This window comes from Mytilus californianus, unplaced genomic scaffold (genome assembly GCF_021869535.1).
Source record: "Mytilus californianus isolate M0D057914Y unplaced genomic scaffold, xbMytCali1.0.p SCAF_14, whole genome shotgun sequence".
Taxonomy (NCBI): domain Eukaryota; kingdom Metazoa; phylum Mollusca; class Bivalvia; order Mytilida; family Mytilidae; genus Mytilus; species Mytilus californianus.
The window spans coordinates 18,346,189-18,365,877 of record NW_026262626.1 but is presented as its reverse complement, the minus strand read 5'-3'; the positions used below and the strand labels follow the sequence as shown (position 1 = coordinate 18,365,877).

The 19,689-nt window shown below is 32.3% G+C and overlaps 1 protein-coding gene across 1 annotated transcript in view; it reads right to left on the bottom strand.

Annotated features, from left to right (window-relative positions):
- Positions 1-1,258: 1,258 nt before the first annotated feature.
- LOC127724319 (BTB/POZ domain-containing protein 6-like) overlaps positions 1,259-19,689 on the bottom strand; it is a 35,554-nt gene continuing 17,123 nt past the window's right edge. The window contains exons 5-7 of the mRNA XM_052231249.1: positions 8,683-8,739; positions 5,333-5,573; positions 1,259-2,553 (exon numbers count right to left, since the gene is read on the bottom strand). Coding sequence (XP_052087209.1) covers positions 1,503-2,553; positions 5,333-5,573; positions 8,683-8,707 — 1,317 coding nt within the window. The 5' untranslated portion in view covers positions 8,708-8,739 and the 3' untranslated portion in view covers positions 1,259-1,502. The remainder of the gene's footprint in view (positions 2,554-5,332; positions 5,574-8,682; positions 8,740-19,689) is intronic.

Sequence of the window (19,689 nt, the reverse complement as noted above, 5' to 3'; positions counted from 1 at the left end):
CTATATGCAATAAAATTCTGAAAAGAAAAGTAGGGGTCAGTGGGCAAGATTTTTGTTGGCACTACATGGATAAAACTAGAGAATTCAGAATATCTGACAAAAAGTCAAAAACAAGAGTAGCGAACATCCTTAACGTTCAGTATTGAATATGCTATATATTTCCAAGAGATTTGTTGCGCATGTTCTTAACTGTATTGATACTGTGGTAGTCACCCAACACTAGGCATTGTATTCAACGTCCCTTTTTCGACCAAACAGAGTCTTAAATTAAGCAAGAGTTGTATTGCCAAAATGAAAATACTCGAGGCTATTAAGATTGTTTAACCTTTGTCAACCTTTTGGGTCAATTGAAATCAATATTACACTTTAGCATTACTGAAAGTTTACTACTGATTGCCTGTTTTACCTAAATCGGTCACGTCAAACGATGTTTCTAATTGGTTAATTGTGTTTACTTAAAATATCATGTATATGCAAAGTTTAACCCTTGTCAACCCTTGGGGCCATTTGAAATCAATATTTCAGGTTAGCATTACCGAATGCTAACTACTGCTAGTATGTTATACTTGAATCTGCCAAGTCAAAGATGTTTATCATTGTTTAATTGTGTATAGTTTTAAAATATCATATATATGAAACGTTCGTTATATATTGAGAGTTACATTATAAAAATAAGTAGATGTGGTATGATTGCCAATGAGACTACTATCCACCAAAGTTCAAATAAAGTGGATATAAGCAATTATAGGCAACCGTACGGTCTTAAGAAATGTGAAAAACCCATACCGTAGGGTCGGCTTTAAAAGGCCTCGACATGAAAAATACAAAACAATTCAATTGAAAGAACTAACGGCCTAATTCATAACAAACCAATTATTTTTTTTCAAATTGCGTACTTCAAAGTGGACACCACGCGTGTGTAGAAAAATTGTCATGACAGTTCATTGAGTACACCCTTATATGTGTATATACTCAACCAGAGAAATATTCAGTCACTTACGAAAAAGGCAAAGAAATTTGTTTACAAAACATAATCGATTTTAGCAAAAAGGAAATGATGTTTCATCATTTGTGTTATAAGTGTTGGTACGAGAATATCCGTGAGAATTTCATATTAGTATTAGATACAAGGACAACGCAACTAAAGCACCAAAACCCTTTAAAATACATCCGGCATTTGTTAAAAAATTGGTGATAAATTGTAAATCGCCACAAGACAGCAAATTGTGAATAACCGACAAAATAATATACTAATCAATGTATTTACGGTGTTAACCAAAATTTTATTAAGATAATATTTCAATGAGTAAACTAATAATAACAATTACTTTTGTTGCTGATGGTGCTAATAGGTTCAACGTTTTTGATCCAACTCACTCGTGTTATAAGAAATTCTCATGCGAATTGATCGCAATTACCTGTGGAATTGCAAAGACAATTATTCTAAATTTAATTACATATAAATGAAGACTCCATTTCTTCGTATCTTTCAAATGCTCATGTTAACTGTCGTATACATTGCTGACTATTACTCCCGGTATTTGTCCCGTTTTAATATTGGTTCCATTATAAGAGTCTGGTGAGTTCGCAAAAGTAACTTTAAAAGTGCCGTCAGAGACTTCTGTTTCATAGTCACATCCGGAAACAGTACATGCACCTATCATTAATAACTCTATAGTGTATTTGGTGTTACGTTTAATCTCTACTGGCTGTTTAAGAAGAACATCATAAAGAGCTGTCCTCTGTTTAGTTTCCAGTTCTTTGCCTTGTAAGACTGATATTGTTCTCTGTTCGTCACCACATGGCTCCATCAGGGACACATCAATTTTATAATTGCTTTCTCCAGATATAGTTCCAAACACAACGATTCCATGTAGAAGTAACACCTCCCTGAAGCAAATATCAATTGCATCTTTCCATTCACCAACTTTCCAACTTTTGTCTTTTCTAACTCCACAACGCATTAACTTGTGCAGTTTCGGACGCCTTATATCTGAAATGAATAATTCATCAGAATAGCCATCGTCATACATTGAACGTTGAATTGACGCTATTTCATCTTTTGAAAGAATTTTTCGTTTTGAGATATTGTGCCCAAAGTAGTCGTTGGTTATGCAACTGAATCGGATTTTGTAAAGAATTTCACTTCTTATTAATTGTTTTCTCATATCTCTATCTCTTGGCCTTTCGCTACTGAGCTTTTTCGCTACCCATCTTAAACATGCTTCATAAATGCTTTCTTCTTTACATGAGACGGGCGTATGTTCTATAATGTCCCGAAAGAGGCCTTCTGGTAGATTCGAAATAAAACTTGATTCCAAACATTTCTTCGAATTTGACTCATAAAAATCAAAACATTTTGTACGTAAACCAGAATGCAGGAAATATATATCGGCCAAATAAAAGATTTGCCAAATTGTATCGGGGACCATATTACACGCCAAAAATGTATAACAATGTTTTTTTAGTCTTTTCAAATTGTATTTTTCAGCACAATCTAGAATCTGCTCTACATTTCTAAAGTCCATTTTACACTCATCGATGTAAAGATACCTTAAAAGATAAAAGCAATAATTGTGATTTATAGTTAAGTAGTCGCGTTTAATTATACAGTATAACAACAAATGTGCAAATTGAAGAGATATGAATATTAAACGTTTTGCAATGTAACACATCTCAATATTCACTTTCAAAAAATACGTACACGCCATATATTGGATCGTAATATAATAATTATTCATTTGCATTTGTATAATTTCTCTAACAAATGAATAAAAAGGAGTCAGATTCCATTGGTTTGCAGGATATTTAACACACACATGTATAACACTTGCGTCAACAAGCATTATGTAAAAAATAAATATTTTCAACAATTGTCAACTTGCCCAAGATCTCAATGTTTGACCAAATTGAAATGCAAATACATAAGCATGACAAACACCGTTCTATGTCACTTACTCGCACTTCATGTTTGCTTCAACATGAAAAACTGTTCATCATGAAACGATTTCTTCTTGTTTCTTTCGGTGCATGTATTTTCCTACTTGTTTATCATACCGGTGTCTATACTAAGTGTTGTCCTTGATCATTGTTGATATGATCATTGAACGGTTTTTTTTATTATTATTTTTAAGGCAGAAGTTTCGTCAACTACCAAAACTAACTTAGTTACCATCTTAGAGCCTTAGCTAAAAAATTTTACAGCAGTAACTAACACTTATTGCATGTTCACGACGCCTAAACCGCAGTATGAGCGGAACTCTCCTGTAGATGTTGTTTAAGGTAAACGTGCGTATAAAACCCGACACAGATGCGATGTTTTCGAAAAATTCAAGGGGACAAGAGGCATAAAAATCAATAATTTCTGTCATAATTTATGCAAAAAATGTCTTGTAAAGTACAGAAACAATATAAACATTGACGTTTGTTGATTACTTGCACATATAAGACGCATAAATAGGACAAATGATTCCGATATGTGTAATAGATTAGGAATATACAAGGCACAATATGGTCTGGTAAATAAAATTGATTTCTTGATTGTTGGTTGCTAAAATATTTTATGCATGTGCAGGACGAGAACAAATTAACAATGGATACAATAGGTATGTTTTGTAATGGCGGCCATCCGGGACAAATGTCGGGGAAATTTGAACTGCCACTGAAAAAAAAAGTTATATTGGACAGAGTCAAATTTTTTTCCTTTCAACAGGCCACATACGGACTTCTGATTATTAGAAAAGAATGTGTCATATACAAGTATAAAACTAGGCAACGAAATATGAGCAGTCTAATACAAGCAATTAAAACCAAAAGGAAAAAACAACCAAAAGACAACCTACAATACAAAATACTAACAAAGAAAACTAATCATTAGGAAAGACCAACCCTTCCAAAAACTATGAAGCACACAATAACTTCAGAAGAGTATGCAGTTTTTTTCCCAACTATTGAAAAATTATTGTTACTCGATGCAAGTAAACATACGGAGATAAAATGAATATTTCGGCTCAGACATTGTCACAATATTGGCGAAATTGGTGTGGTACTACATGTGATACATATCGGTAGTCATATGTGACATAGATAAATCATAACGGTCAACAGCATTATGATTGCGTCTGTAAACTCAAAGGGTTGACTTCGACTTTACCTGTGTAAGTAGTAACCCTTTTCAACGGAAATTATGATCATGATGATAAAAAACACAAAGCCTGGAATATCAACGAAGAGATATAATGTGACGAGAAGCATAATATTTTATCATATTATGCAAGGAAATGGACCTAGATTGTAAGTACTCTATTAGATCTTTTGATTTTGTGAGAATCCTTGATTCAGCCCCAATTATATGTAGTTTAGAAGAACTTTGAAGCCAACAAAAATGTAGGTGTATAGTTTAGAAGAATTTTTATGTAGCAATTTTGGTATTTAAATTTGGAAGAATACCTATGGAATTTCAATATCAAGTAGATTGACGAAACATTAGTCTTTTTAAATCTTATGTTGATCTTCCGAAGTAACAAAAGACCGATATATGTATATATATATATATATATATGTGAAAAGTTAAATCACAAAAAAATGAACTCCGAGGAAAATTCAAAACGGAAAGTCCCTAATCAAATCACAAAATCAAAAGCTCAAACACATCAAACGAATGGGCAACGACTGTCATATTCCTGACTTGGTACAGGCATTTTCTTATGTAGAAAGTGGTAAATTAAACCTGGTTTTATAGCTAGCCAAACCTCTCACTTGTATGATAGTCGTATGGAAACTAATGTACCATCAACACCATATTACCAAAACGACCAACAAATACTAAAATGTTATAAAAACATTTTCATATGCCAATTAAGATAATGATATGTTCATAAAATATAACATGTGTACATAAAACAAAATATAAGTGCACAAATGAAATATATCTTAATAGAAAATAAATGAATGATAATAGCAAATAAAATATTTGTTCAATAATTAACTTAATAAGCATGTTGAAACATCGAGTCTTGTAAATGTCTATTCGAATTATTTAAATTGCGAAATTAGGACCTCGTGACATAAATGATGGTTGCATTTGTCCAATGTGGTGGTTTTAAATGCTGTTTGTTTTCTATTAAACTAAGTCCAAATTCACAGGACCACACGACAGCTTAGTTGTGTGTAAAAACCATTTGGTCCGGTATGTGACTTTTTTTCATTTTTTAATCAACAGATTTTTAATTAATTTTAAGAATATTGCGACGTTTGATGCTCAAAGGTCCCTGTGGATTCTGCGCAAAAATATCACAATAGCTAAAACAATGACATTTTTTAATTGTGTTACCTTAGAACTTCGGTAAAAGCACAAGGATCAATATTTGGAATTGAAACTGTAGTTTCTGGTAATGAACCGGTGAACATTCTAAAAAAAACATCACTGCTACACGCTAGAACATTCCTGTGAGCTCTCATCGACTTTTTAAATTTCCCAATCTTGAATTCAACATCACAAAATTGGTCTTTTTGCTGAAAGTTCCATATACTTTTTGCATTCGCCAACGCTTTGTCTGCCATTGTTCTGGATGCTGAAATAATACAAATCATTACAAAAGAAATCTATTTGTCTTATACTAGTAGCATCAATATATGTGTCTAACTACTGATACGCTTCATCAAGTACATTAGCAAATCAGGTTTTGGAAAATGATTCGTCAAGAAAAGGAAATATCTTATACAAAGGTACATCTGATAATTCCGAAAAGTAAAATTCGTACACATTGTGTGATTTAAAGTACTTCATTTATTTATTTATTTATTTATTTATTTATCTATTTATACGTTGTCAAATTACATATTCAAGATAAATTTAGCTGTCAACGTGATTCAAAAACTATGTCTCGTGCATTTTAACAAAAGCACGTGGTCTTATCCTAGCATCACGATTGTACATACTTGTACCTAATTATAGATATGTGACTAATAAATTAGAATTAAGTGCCTCCTTTCGTGATTTCCTTTTAAAAACAAAATTATTATTTAGTATGTGTATAGGGGAGAGTATAATAGGTATTCAGTTGTACAATTCAAATAAAATTGTGTATTAAATTATATTATGTCCCATTTTTCTGTTGTAGGAATTCCGACATTTTGGCAACAATTCGACCAAACTAAATAATATCTTGGTAAACAAAATAATTTGTTTATAAATGTTATAATCTATGTATGTATCGGACTTGAAATTCATTTGTACATGAAAATGGCAAATACATATTATTGGAAATGGGTTTCTCTAACGTTTACTTGAAAAATAATGTGTGCCAAATTTATTTGTTTTGCCCATAACAATTCGAGGAAGCTTAATCTTGTCAGTCCAATATAAAGGATTCGCGCCAATAGTGACTGCATAAATGCATTATGAAAAGCGACATAATGTTTACTCTAAAACGGTGTATAATATTTATTAGACATATAGAAACACACTCATATTTCTTCTGCCTGGATTTGGCTATCTTATACTTCAAATTGCTGTTATCACCTCTAATACATTTCTATAAAGTTTATTTTAAAAAAACTGTGTCTCTGATTTTATCATAGAAATGTTGAAATTCTCATCTGGTGAAGAAATATTCGTACCGTTAATGTTACTTCAATTTGCAGTGCAATATATTTCAAATATTTCAGCTGATTTTTTTTTTTTGGCAAAGGAAGGATAACCAAACTTTGACATGCCCATCAGTCGGGGGAAGACTAATTTTTATAATCACTTATCGAAGAAGTTCTTCTCAATTCCAAGACACAGGACATACATTGGCAATTATAAAAACTAAAACATATCTTTGCAAACTGTTATGTTTACAAGGTGCTCAAGGTTACTTAAGGTGCTCCAAAAAGGTAAGCAGATTCTGCTCCACGTGTGATACCTGTCGTGTTGCTCAATAAATTACTTATCCAGGAGGGATAATTCTAGTTCGGTAGATCACATAAGGAGAAAAGGGGACGAGACTGTAGTTACGATGATTGGAAAATATCCGTCGTCATCTGTGAAACAGATATTAAAAAAACGGTCAACCAACTCATAGTGGCGTCCGTAAAATTTACGAAGGGATTATTTCAACTTTACCGCTCTGAACTCGTGGTTTAATAGCTTCTTTGTGAGCAGCAACCCTCTATCCAGGAAATCATGAAAGGAAACACAAGCCCTGGGATGTGATATATTCATGTGCATGCTCGGTGTCGATATTGTTGCTTGTGAAGTGTTTGTCCTGAGTGTATTATAAAGCTAAATCGTCTGGAATTCGGCATTGACATGATTACTTTATAACCTTTCTTAAATTTTCCCTTTTTGTTCATTAGATTTATAATAAGTAGTTATTAAGATTCTTTTTTCAACAGTATAAGTTGATCTTAGGTGCATTGGCTTTTCTTTTATATACCTTTTGTTCACATATGTTCTCACGTAGTTATACATTCCTGGCCTTAAAATCAAATTAATTTGACTGAGCGTTCCTGGTGACGACAAAACCAAAACAAACGCTTCAAACGCAATAGCTTTTAAAAGTATTATTTTCAAGTTCATGTTGAAATCAGTTCCTTTATAACAGGTGTTTCGTTGATATCATTCATCCAGCATTCTTGCCGCTATTAGTTTGGAAACAAAATTTTAGTACGGTAGAGATCAACGAGGTCATGAAGTTATCAACAGCAATTTGATAGCCGCTTATGGTTAATTTTGCTTGACTAACATAAATCACATACGCTTGCCACAATTCGTTTGTCTGTTGTCAAGCGAGAATAAGTCCGTTTAATAATTCATTCTGCACTTAGGCCATTTACTTAACAAATACATGATTATGTACCAAAAAAATTATTATATATATATGTGTATATGTCTTAGTTCATTGAGGGTCAAATTTAAAACAGTGCAAAGCACTTTCGGCTTCTTTACAACTTAAAGACAACAACCGGAAGTTATCATTATTTCTGTTTAAAGCTCAATGATCATATATAAAACGATAAACTTACATTTTCAAAAAACATACTTGATTTGTTTCCTTTTTCCTTTTTATCCTTTCCAAGATTTAGTTTGTTTTCTATATATGTACGTATATTTATTAGTAAAGGAAAAAACCTACATCGACTTATCGTGTGAATTACTTTACATAAGTATAAATGTTTACGGAAAAGAATACTTATTACGCTAGGATGTGTATTTGAAAATCTCATAATTACAATAGTTTTAGTCATGATAAGTATTTATTCACGGGTTTATTTTACCAATTTATTCTCTCTGAATATTTTTGTTTTGTCATCCCAAAACTATATGTATGTGTTAATCAAGCTATTGATATTTTTTGGGATGTTGGTATCCATTAGAAAGGATGTTGGTAGCCGTTCAAAGATACAAAAACTGACAAGGTCAAATTTTAAATCTGAAAATCGATTATTTGATTTTGAGAAGAATATCAAGATTAAGTGTGGTCATATAGCTTTTGACGTATTCATGTATTTGTATATCCTTCTATAACCTTCGCTTTTAAAAAGATTTGCGTTTTAGCTGTCATGTTCATGATTTATCCAGAAAACGGGTTTTTTGGCAAATTATTTCTATTAAATAATGTTATTTTCAATAAATATATTTTTACTATTTCCATATATAAATCTATTAACAAGCAAAAATTTAAAAAAATAACTTACGTTGGGTGAAACTTAGCTTCTCCATAGATTCGTACTGTACAGGGATGCGCAAAAAGACTACAACATTATAACAATAAATAAGATGACGAATAACAAAAACGAACTGATACACTCCTCCACACCAACTACAACACAATTAAAAATAAACTACACGTAATTTTAAAATCCCTTCATCACATCAATATTTTTAATGTAGAAATAATTCAATAGAAAGTCTAATATATTTTCATATGCTTCCGTTAATACTGTTAACTTTTCGGTAACTTTATTTTTGAAAAACGGGTTTTTTTTTCGTTTTTACCCTAAAAATTTGAACACTATACGCGCCTTGTTTAAATTTTGGTATTACTAAGTATTTCCAATAAGATTGCGAGTGAATTGCGACAATATTTATTATGTGTCTTTCTTCTGTAAATGTTTTGATTTTATTGTGAATCTGCGGTCGTTAATACGCATATTTAGCATTTATTACTTGATAAAAACCTCACAAAGGATAATGTCAAAAATAGTGCGTTGTGGATTTTTTTCATACAATTTTTTCTTCTTTTCACCTCCAATACTTATTGCAGAGAGGTTTACAGTCATGTTCTATTTACATTCAAAAACATAACTTAGGATTAGATAAATAAGTGTATGTTATAATATGGTGGTATGCCAGTAGGGAGTGGTCAATTCGAGGGAAGTATTCTACTACTTGGGTCGTATTTACAAATAATAACAAAACAATTCAGTAGTTAGTAAATAACACATAACTTAAATGACGATTTACAGTGTTTTTTCCCGAGGGGTTAAAAATCAAGTCATCCAATCAAAGTAGTTAGATATTAATATAACATGTAAATGTTAATTAAGACCTAAATGTATGTATCAATGGTATTTAACGCGGTATCCATTTCAATGGTTTGATTCAAAGTATTGACTTCTAAGCCGTGGTGAAACGTCTCAACATGAATCATGTGTTCAAGAGTGTCTTCCTAGCACCATAAAATGTGTTCACTGCATATACAGAAAAAGAATGCTACAGAATATGTACAATGTCCACTAGAATATACGGCGTAACATCGTCAATTTGAGTCTGAAGGGACACATTATCAAATAGAATGTTAGGAATTGTTATCTTTAATTGGTTTTACATAGAGTACACCTAAAGGGTATTTTACAGAAAAAAATACAATATTCTTTCAGGTACGCCAAGTTCCTTTTTCGTTTTGTGGCATTGTGTTTTCAGTTTGTCTTTGATTTTTGAGTTCGAATGCCCATTTGATATTCTTTGCCTCTCTTTGAACTAAGTTACACAATGCAGACACCGTGTGGTGTGTGTATTTTGCAATTTTAAAGGGAGTGTTATACAGTATAAACATCTAGAGTCTCAAGTACACAACGTCTATCTTAAAGGGAGTGTCTTACTATATCCATCTATATGGAGTGTGCAACAAAGAATAGAACTTAATTGAGTGAAATACAGTGCACAGTTCGTGTAAATTGAATCATTGCACGCTTCAAGCGTCTATGAACCACACAGTTATTTCACATGCCTTAGGTTTTTTTTTATCGATAACAAAATTGAAACTGATTAATAATTCTTCAACTTCCGATATATTTTGTCATTCGATCACATGATAAACAGTGTTCCATTACTCATTTACACTTATCAATCAATAATTACCAAAGGATTAAATATGAATATGGAACTGTATAAATGTGGTGCATCCTAATGGCTTTTCAAAATGTATCATCATAAAAGAGCCCAACGCTAAAAGTTGGAAGTCAATGGTGCGTAATCCTTGAGTATTTGAAGAGATATACAGCTAAAAGGAACTTGAGAAAAATTTCAAAATTATTTCCTCATTTGTAAGCACGAACACACATTTGAAAGTGCATGGATCAATAATCAGTTTGAATAAGTTACGTCAAATAAGCAGCCGAAGAAACACTCCCATTTGACATGTTTAACTAGACGATGCGAAAAATTCGTCTTATCATGCTAAATTTATGCATTATTATTAACTATTGATTTAAAGACAGTTAATAATAATGTGGAGTGACAGCTTCCGCTTAATGCCTAGTCCAACTCTCATCTTTATGTTCCATTTGCATATTATTATTTTTACATTTTTATTTTATTATCATGGTAAAAGTCTATTGATTGGGACATAATTCATATTTTTAACATTTGCTGGTAACTTTATATATTCTAAATGGTTAAGCCAAAACATACAAGCAAGTATAAAGCATTAAGACTCGATGAAGAGCCTATGAGAATGCTAAGTAACGTTATAAGTTTGAGGAGAACTAACAGGTAAAAAGCGCCCTTGTCAAGTAGAAATTGTTAATGGATTGGCAATGAAGTATGAACACCAATACACAAAACACAACATAGAAACCTAAAGACTCAGCAACACGAACCAAACTTAAAAGGTGGGGATCATCTAAGGTGCTCCATAAAGGTAAGCAGATCCTGCTCCACGTGTGATACCTGTCGTGTTGCTCAAGTAAGTACTTATCCAGTAGTGATAAGTCTAGTTCGGTAGATCACATTAGGGGAAAAGGGGACGGGATTGTTGTTTCGATAATTGGAAAATATCCGTCGTCATCTGTGAAACAGATATTGAAAAACGGTCAACCAACTTATGTTGGCTTACGTAAAATTTGCGAATGTATGATTTCAACTTTATCACTTTGAACTCGTGGTTTGTGAGCAGCAACCCTCTATCCAGGAAATCATGAAAGGAAACACAAGCCCTGGAATGTGGAATCTTTTTCCAACAGTATAAGTTTATCTTAGGTGCGTTGGCTTTTTTTTATATACCTTTTAGTCACATAGGTTCTCACGTAGTTATATATACATTCCTGGCCTTAAAATCAAATAAATTTGACTGAGCGTCCCTGATGACGATAAACAAAAACAAACGCTTCGAACGCAATAGATTTTTAAAGTATTATTTTCAAGTTTATGATTAAATCAATTATATTATAACAGGTGTGTTTCGTTGATATCATTCATCCAGCATTCTTGCCGCTATTAGTTTGGAATCAAAGTTTTGATACGGTTGAAATCAACGAGGTCAAGAAGTTGTCAACAGCAATTTGATAACCGCTTATGGTTAACTTTGCTTGACTAACATACATCACTTACGCTTGCCACAATTCGTTTGTCTGTTGTCAAGCGAGAATAAGTCCATTTAATAATTCATACTGCACTTAGGCCATTTACTTACCAAATACATGATAATGTACCAATAGACTTATTATATATATGTGCATATGTCTTAGGTCATTGAGGGTCAAATTTAAAACAGTGTAAAGCACTGTCAGCTTCTTTACAACTTAGAGACAACAACCGGAAGTTATCATTATTTCTGTTTTAATCTCAATGTTCATATATAAAACGATAAACTTACATTTAAAAAAAATTTAGTTGATTTTTTTCCTTTTTCCTTTTTATCCTTTCCAAGATTTAGTGTGTTTTCTATCCATGTACGTATATTTATTAGTAAAGGAAAACACCAACATCGACTTGAAATATCCAAATAAGGATTTGACCTTATAGTTACTATTCTAATGGAGATACTGGTATGTTGAACCCTTATCGTGTGAATTACTTTACATATATATAAATTGTTACGGAAAAGATACTTATTACGCTATATTATTACGTGTATATGAAAATCTCATAATTACAATAGTTTTAGTCATAATAAGTATTTATTCACGGGTTTATTACACCAATTTATTCTCTCTGAATGTAATTTTTGGTCATCCCAAAACTATATGTATGTGTTCATCAGGCTATTAATATTTTTTGAGAGGTTGGTATCCATTAGAAAGGACGTTGGTAGCCGTTCAAAGATACAAAAAGTGACAAGGTATAATTTTCAATTAGGAATTGTTATCTTAAATTGGTATTACATAGAGTACACCTAAAGGGTATTTTACAGAAAATGAAATATTCTTTCAGGTACTCCATCACAAGTTCGTAACTAAAGGATTCAATATGAATATGGAACTATATAAATGTGGTGCATCCTAAGGGCTTTTTTAAATGCATCATCATAAAAGAGAACAACGCTAAAAGTAGGAAGTCAATGGTGTGTAATCCTTGAGTATTTGAAAAGATATACGGCTAAAAGGAACTTGAGAAAAATTTCAAAATTATTTCGTCATTTGTAAGCACGAACACACATTTTAAAGTGCATGAATCAATTTAATCAGTTTGAATAAGTTACGTCCAATAAGCAGCCGAAGAAACACTCCCATTTTACATGTTTAACTAGACGATGCGAAAAATTCGTCTTATCATGCTAAAGTTATGCGTTATTATTAACTATTGATTTAAAGACAGTTCATAATAATGTGGAGTGACAGCTTCTGGTTAATGCCTAGTCCAACTCTCATCTTTATATTCCATTTGCATATTATTATGTCTACATTTTTATTTTATTATCATGGTAAAAGTCTATTGATTGGGACATAAGTCATGTGTTTAACATTTGCTGGTAATTTTATATATTCTAAATGGTTAAGCCAAAACATACAACCAAGTATAAAGCATTAAGACTCGATGAAGCGCCTATGAGAATGGTTAGTAACGTTATACGTTTGAGGAGAACTAACAGGTAAATAGCTCTCTTGTCAAGTAGAAATTGTTAATAGGTTGGCAATGAAGTATGAACACCAATACACAAAACACAACATAGAAAACTAAAGACTGAGCAACACAAACCAAACTTTAAGTGGGGGTCATCTAAGGTGCTTCAAAAATGGTAAGCAGATCCTGCTCCACGTGTGATACCTGTCGTGTTGCTCAAGTAAGTACTTATACAGTAGTGATAAGTCTAGTTCGGTAGATCACATTAGGGGAAAAGGGGACGGGATTGTAGTTACGATAATTCGAAAATATCCGTCGTCATCTGTGAAACAGATATTGAAAAACGGTCAACCAACTCATGGTGGCGTCCGTAAAATTTGTGAACGGATGATTTCAACTTTACCACTTTGAACTCGTGGTTTTTGAGCAGCAACCCTCTATCCAGGAAATCATGAAAGGAAACACAAGCCCTGGAATGTGATAAATTCATGTGCATGCTCGGTGTCGATGTTGTTGCTAGTGAAGTGTTTGTCCCGAGTGTATTAAAAAGCTAAATCGTCTGGACTTGACATTAATTGCTTTATTACCTTTCTAAAATTCTCCCTTTTTCTTCATTAGATTTAAAATAAGTAGTTATTAAGATTCTAAAAATCTTTTTCCAACAGTATAAGTTGATCTTAGGTGCATTTTGCTTTTCTTTTATATACCTAGGTTCACACGTAGGTATACATTCCTGGCCTTAAAATCAAATTAATTTGACTGAGCGTTCCTGATGACGATAAACCAAAACGAACACTTCGAACGCAATAGATTTTTAAAGTATCATTTTCAAGTTCATGATTAAATCAGTTCCATTATAACAGGTGTGTTTCGTTGATATCATTCATCCAGCATTCTTGCCGCTATTAGTTTGGAACATCCACCATTCTTGTCGCTATTAGTTTGGAAACAAAATTTTAATACGGTTGAGATCAACGATGTCATGAAGTTATCAACAGCAATTTGATAACCGCTTATGGTTAAATTTGCTTGACTAACATACATCACATACGCTTGCCACAATTCGTTTGTCTGTTGTCAAGCGAGAATAAGTCCGTTTAATAATTCATACTGCACTTAGGCCATTTACTTACCAAATACATGATAATGTACCAATAAGCTTATTATATATATATATGTATATGCCTTAGGTCATTGAGGGTCAAATTTAAAACAGTGTAAAGCACTGTCATCTTCTTTACAACTTAAAGTCACCAACCGGAAGTTATCATTATTTCTGTTTAAATCTCAATGGTCATATATAAAACAATAAGCTTTTATTTTCCAAAAATATAATTGATTTGTTTCCTTTTTCCTTTTTATCCTCTCCACGATTTAGTTTGTTTTCTATCCATGTACGTATATTTATTAGTTGAGGAAAAAAACCGACATCAACTTTGTAATATCCAAATAAGGATTTGACCTTATAGTTACTATTTTAAGGGAGATACTGGTATGTTGAACCCTTATCGTGTGAATTACTTTACATTAGTATAACTTTTAATGGAAATGATACTTATTACGATAGGATGTGTATATGAAAATCTCATAATTACAATAGTTTTAGTCATAGTAATAAAATTGAGAATAGAAATGGGGAATGTGTCAAAGAGACAACAACCCGACCATAGAACAGACAACAGCAGAAGGTCACCAACAGGTCTTCAATGCAGCGAGAAATTCCCGCACCCGGAGGCGTCCTTCAGCTGGCCCCTAAACAAATATATATACTAGTTCAGTGATAATGAACGCCATACTAAACTCCAAATTGTACACAAGAAACTAAAATTAAAAATAATACAAGACTAACAAAGTATTTATTCACGGGTTTATTATACCAATTTATTCTCTCTGATTGTAATTTTTGGTCATCCCAAAACTATATGTATGTGTTAATCAGGCTATTAATATTTTTTAAGAGGTTGGTATCCATTAGAAAGGACGTTGGTAGCCGTTCAGAGATACAAAAACTGACAAGGTCAAATTTTGAATCTGAAAATCGATTATTTGATTGTGAGAGGAATATCAAGATTAAGTGTGGTCATATAGCTTTTGACGTATTCATGTATTTTTATATCCTTCTATAACCTTGGCTTTTCAACAGATTTGCGTGTTAGCTGTCCTGTTCATGATTTATCCAGAAAATGGGTTTTTTAGCAAATTATAATTTCTATTAAATAATGTTATTTTCAATAAATGCATTTTTTACTTAATTCCTCATATATAAATCTATTAACAAGCAGAAATTAAAAAAAATATCTTACGTTGGGTGAAACTTAGCTTCTCTATAGATTGGTACTGTACAAAGATGTGCAAACAGACTACATTATAACAATTAATAAGATGACGAATAACAAAAACAAACTGATACACTCGTTCACACCAATTACAACATAATTTAAAATAAACTACACGTAATTTTAAAATCCCTCCATCACATCAATATTTTTAATGTAGAAATAATTCAATAGAAAATCTAATATATTTTCAGATGCTTCCGTTAATACTGTTAACTTTTTGGTAACTTTATTTTTGAAAAACTGGGTTTTTTTGGAGTTTTTTACTTTAAAAATTTGAGCACTATTCGCGCCTTGTTTAAATATTGGTATTAAGTATTTCCAATAAGATTGCGAGTGAATAGCGACAATAATTATTTTATGTCTTTCTTCTGTAGATTTATTGATTTTATTGTGAATCTGCGCTCGTTTATACGCACATTTAGCATTTATTGCATTATGGAAACCTTTTCACCTCCGATACTTATTGCAGAGAGATTTACAGTCATGTTGTATTTAAACTCAAAAACATAACTTATGATTAGATAAATAAGTGTATGTTAGTATATTGTGGTATGCCAGTAGGGAGTGGTCAATTCGAGGGAAGTATTCTACTTGGGTCGTATTTACAAATAATAACAAAACAATTCAGTAGTTAGTAAATAACACATAACTAAAACGACGATTTACAGTGTTTTTTTTCCCGAGGGGTTAAAAATCAAGTCATCCAATCCAAGCATTTAGATATTAGTATTACATGTGAATGTTGATTAAGACCTAAATGTATGTATCAATGGTATTTAACGCGGTATCCATTTGAAGGATTTGATTCAAAGTATTGACTTCTAAGCCCTGGTGAAACGTCTCAACCTGAATCGTGTGTTTAAGAGTGTCTGCTTAGCACCATAAAACGTGATCACTGCGTATTTAGAAAAAGAATGCTACAAAATATGCACAATGACCACTAGAATATACGGCGTAACATCGTCAATTTGAGTCTGAGGGGACACATTACCAAATAGAATGTTAGGAATTGTTATATAATTGGTATTACATAGAGTACACCTGAAAGTTCGTTTTTCGTTTTGTGGCATTGTGTTTTCAGTCTGTCTTTGACTTTTTGAGTTCGAATGCCAATTTGATATTCTCCGCCTCTCTTTGAACTTAGTTACACAATGCAGACACCGCGTGGTGTGTGTATTTTGCATTTTCAAACTACAGAGAGTGTTTTACAGTATAAACATCTAGAGTCTCAAGTACACAACGTCTATCTTAAAGGGAGTGTCTTACTATATCCATCTATATGGAGTGTGCAACAAAGAAGAGAACATAATTGAGTGAAATACAGTGCACAGTTCGTGTAAGTTGAAACATTGCACGCTTCATGCGTCTATGAACCACGCAGTTATTTCACATGCCTTAGGTTTCTTTATCAATAACAAAATTGAAACTGATTAGTAACAATTCAACTTCCGATATATTTTGTCATTCGCTCACATGATAAACAGTGTTCCATTACTCATTTACACTTATCAATCAATAATTACAAAAGGATTAAATATGAATATGGAACTATATAAATGTGGTGCATCCTAAGTGCCATTCAAAATTGATCACCATAAAAGAGCCCAACGCTAAAAGTTGGAAGTCAATGGTGTGTAATCCTTGAGTATTTGAAAAGATATACAGCTAAAAGGAACTTGAGAAAAATTTCAAAATTATTTCGTCATTTGTAAGCATGAACACACATTTGAAAGTGCACGAATCTTTGAATAAGTTACGTCAAATAAGCAGCCGAAGAAACATTCCCATTTGACATGTTTAACTTGACGATGCGAAAAGTTCGTGTTATCATGCTAAATTTATGCATTATTATTAACTATTGATTTAAAGACAGTTAATAATAATGTGGAGTGACAGCTTCCACTTAATGCCTAGTCCATCATTCTTCTTTATATTCCATTTGCATCAATTGATTGGGACATAATTCATGTCTTTAACATTTGCTGGTAATTTTATATATTCTAAATGGTTAAGACAAAACATACAAGCAAGTATAAAGCATTAAGACTCGTTGAAGCGCCTATGAGAATGCTTAGTAACGTTATAAATTTGAGGAGAACTTACAGGTAAATAGCACTCTTGTCAAGTAGAAAATCTTAATAGATTGTCGATGAAGTATGAACACCAATACACAAAACACAACATAGAAAACTAAAGACTGAGCAACACGAACCAAACTTAAAAAGTTGGGGTCATCAGAGGTGCTCCAAAAAGTTAAGCAGATCTTCCTTCACGTGTGATACCTGTCGTGTTGCTCAAGTAAGTACTTATGAAGTAGTGATAAGTCTAGTTCAGTAGATCATATTAGGGGAAAAGGGGACGGGATCGTAGTTACGATAATTGGAAAATATCCGTCGTCACCTGGGAAACAGATATCAAAAAACGGTCAACCAACTCATGGTGGCGTCCGTAAAATTTACGAAGGTATGATTTCAACTTTACCAATTTAAACTCGTGGTTTAATAGCTTCCTTGTGAGCAGCAACCCTTTCTCAAGGAAATCATGAAAGGAAACACAAGCCCTGAAATGTGATATATTCATGTGCATGCTCGGTGTCGATATTGTTGCTAGTGAAATGTTTGTCCCGAGTATATTATAAAGCTAAATCGTCTGGACTTCGGCATTGACATGATTGCTTTTTCCCTTTTTGTTCATTAGATTCATAATAAGTAGTTATTAAGATTCTAAAAATCTTTTTCCAACAGTATAAGTTGATCTTAGGTGCATTGGCTTTTCTTTTATATACCTAGGTTAACAAGTAGTTATACATTCCTGGCCTTAAAATCAAATTAATTTGACTGAGCGTTCCTGATGACAATAAACCAAAACAAACGCTTCGAACGCAATAGATATTTAAAGTATTATTTTCATGTTTATGTTTAAATCAATTATATTATAACAGTTGTGTTTGAAATTCGTTGATATCATTCATCCAGCATTCTTGCCGCTATTAGTTTGGAAACAAAATTTTAATATGGTTGAGATCATCGAGGTCATGAAGTTATCAACAGCAATTTGATAACCGCTTATTATTAAATTTGCTTGACTAACATACATCACATACGCTTATCACGAATGTGACTTACCGAATTAGACTATTTACCGAATTTGTAACAACATAAGCAACACGACGGGTGCCACATGTGGATCAGGATCTGCTTACCCTTCCAGAGCACCTGAGATCACCCCCAGTTTTTGGTGGGGTTCTTGTTGCTTAGTCTTTAGTTTTCTATGTTGTGTCATCTGTACTATTATTTGTCTGTTTGTCTTTTTATTTTTGGCCATGGCGTTGTCAGTTTGTTTTCGATCTATGAGTTTGACTGTCCCTCTGGTATCTTTCGTCCCTCTTTTACCACAATTCGTTTGTCTGTTGTCAAGCAAGAATAAGTCCGTTTAATAATTCATACTGCACTTAGGCCATTTACTTAACAAATACATGGTAATGTACCAATAAACTTATTATATATATATATATATATATATGTCTTAGGTCATTGAGGGTCAAATTTAAAACAGTGTAAAGCACTGTCATCTTCTTTACAACTTAAAGACACCAACCGGAAGTTATCATTATTTCTGTTTAAATCTCAATGTTCATATATAAAAAGATAAACTTACATTTTCAAAAAAATATAATTGATTTGTTTCCTTTTTCCTTTTTATCCTCTCCAAGATTTAGTTTGTTTTCTATCCATGTACGTATATTTATTAGTAAAGGAAAAAACCTACATCGACTTTGAAATATCAAAATAAAGATTTTACCTTAAAGTTACTACTTTAAGGAAGATACTGGTATGTTGAACCCTTATCGTGTGAATAACTTTACATAAGTATAAATTTTTACGGAAAAGATACTTATTACGCTAGGATGTGTATTTGAAAATCTCATAATTACAATAGTTTTAGTCATGATAAGTATTTATTCACGGGTTTATTATACCAATTTATTCTCTCTGAATGTAATTTTTTGGTCATCTCAGAACTATATGTATGTGTTTATCAGGCTATTGATATTTTTTGGGATGTTGGTATCCATTAGAA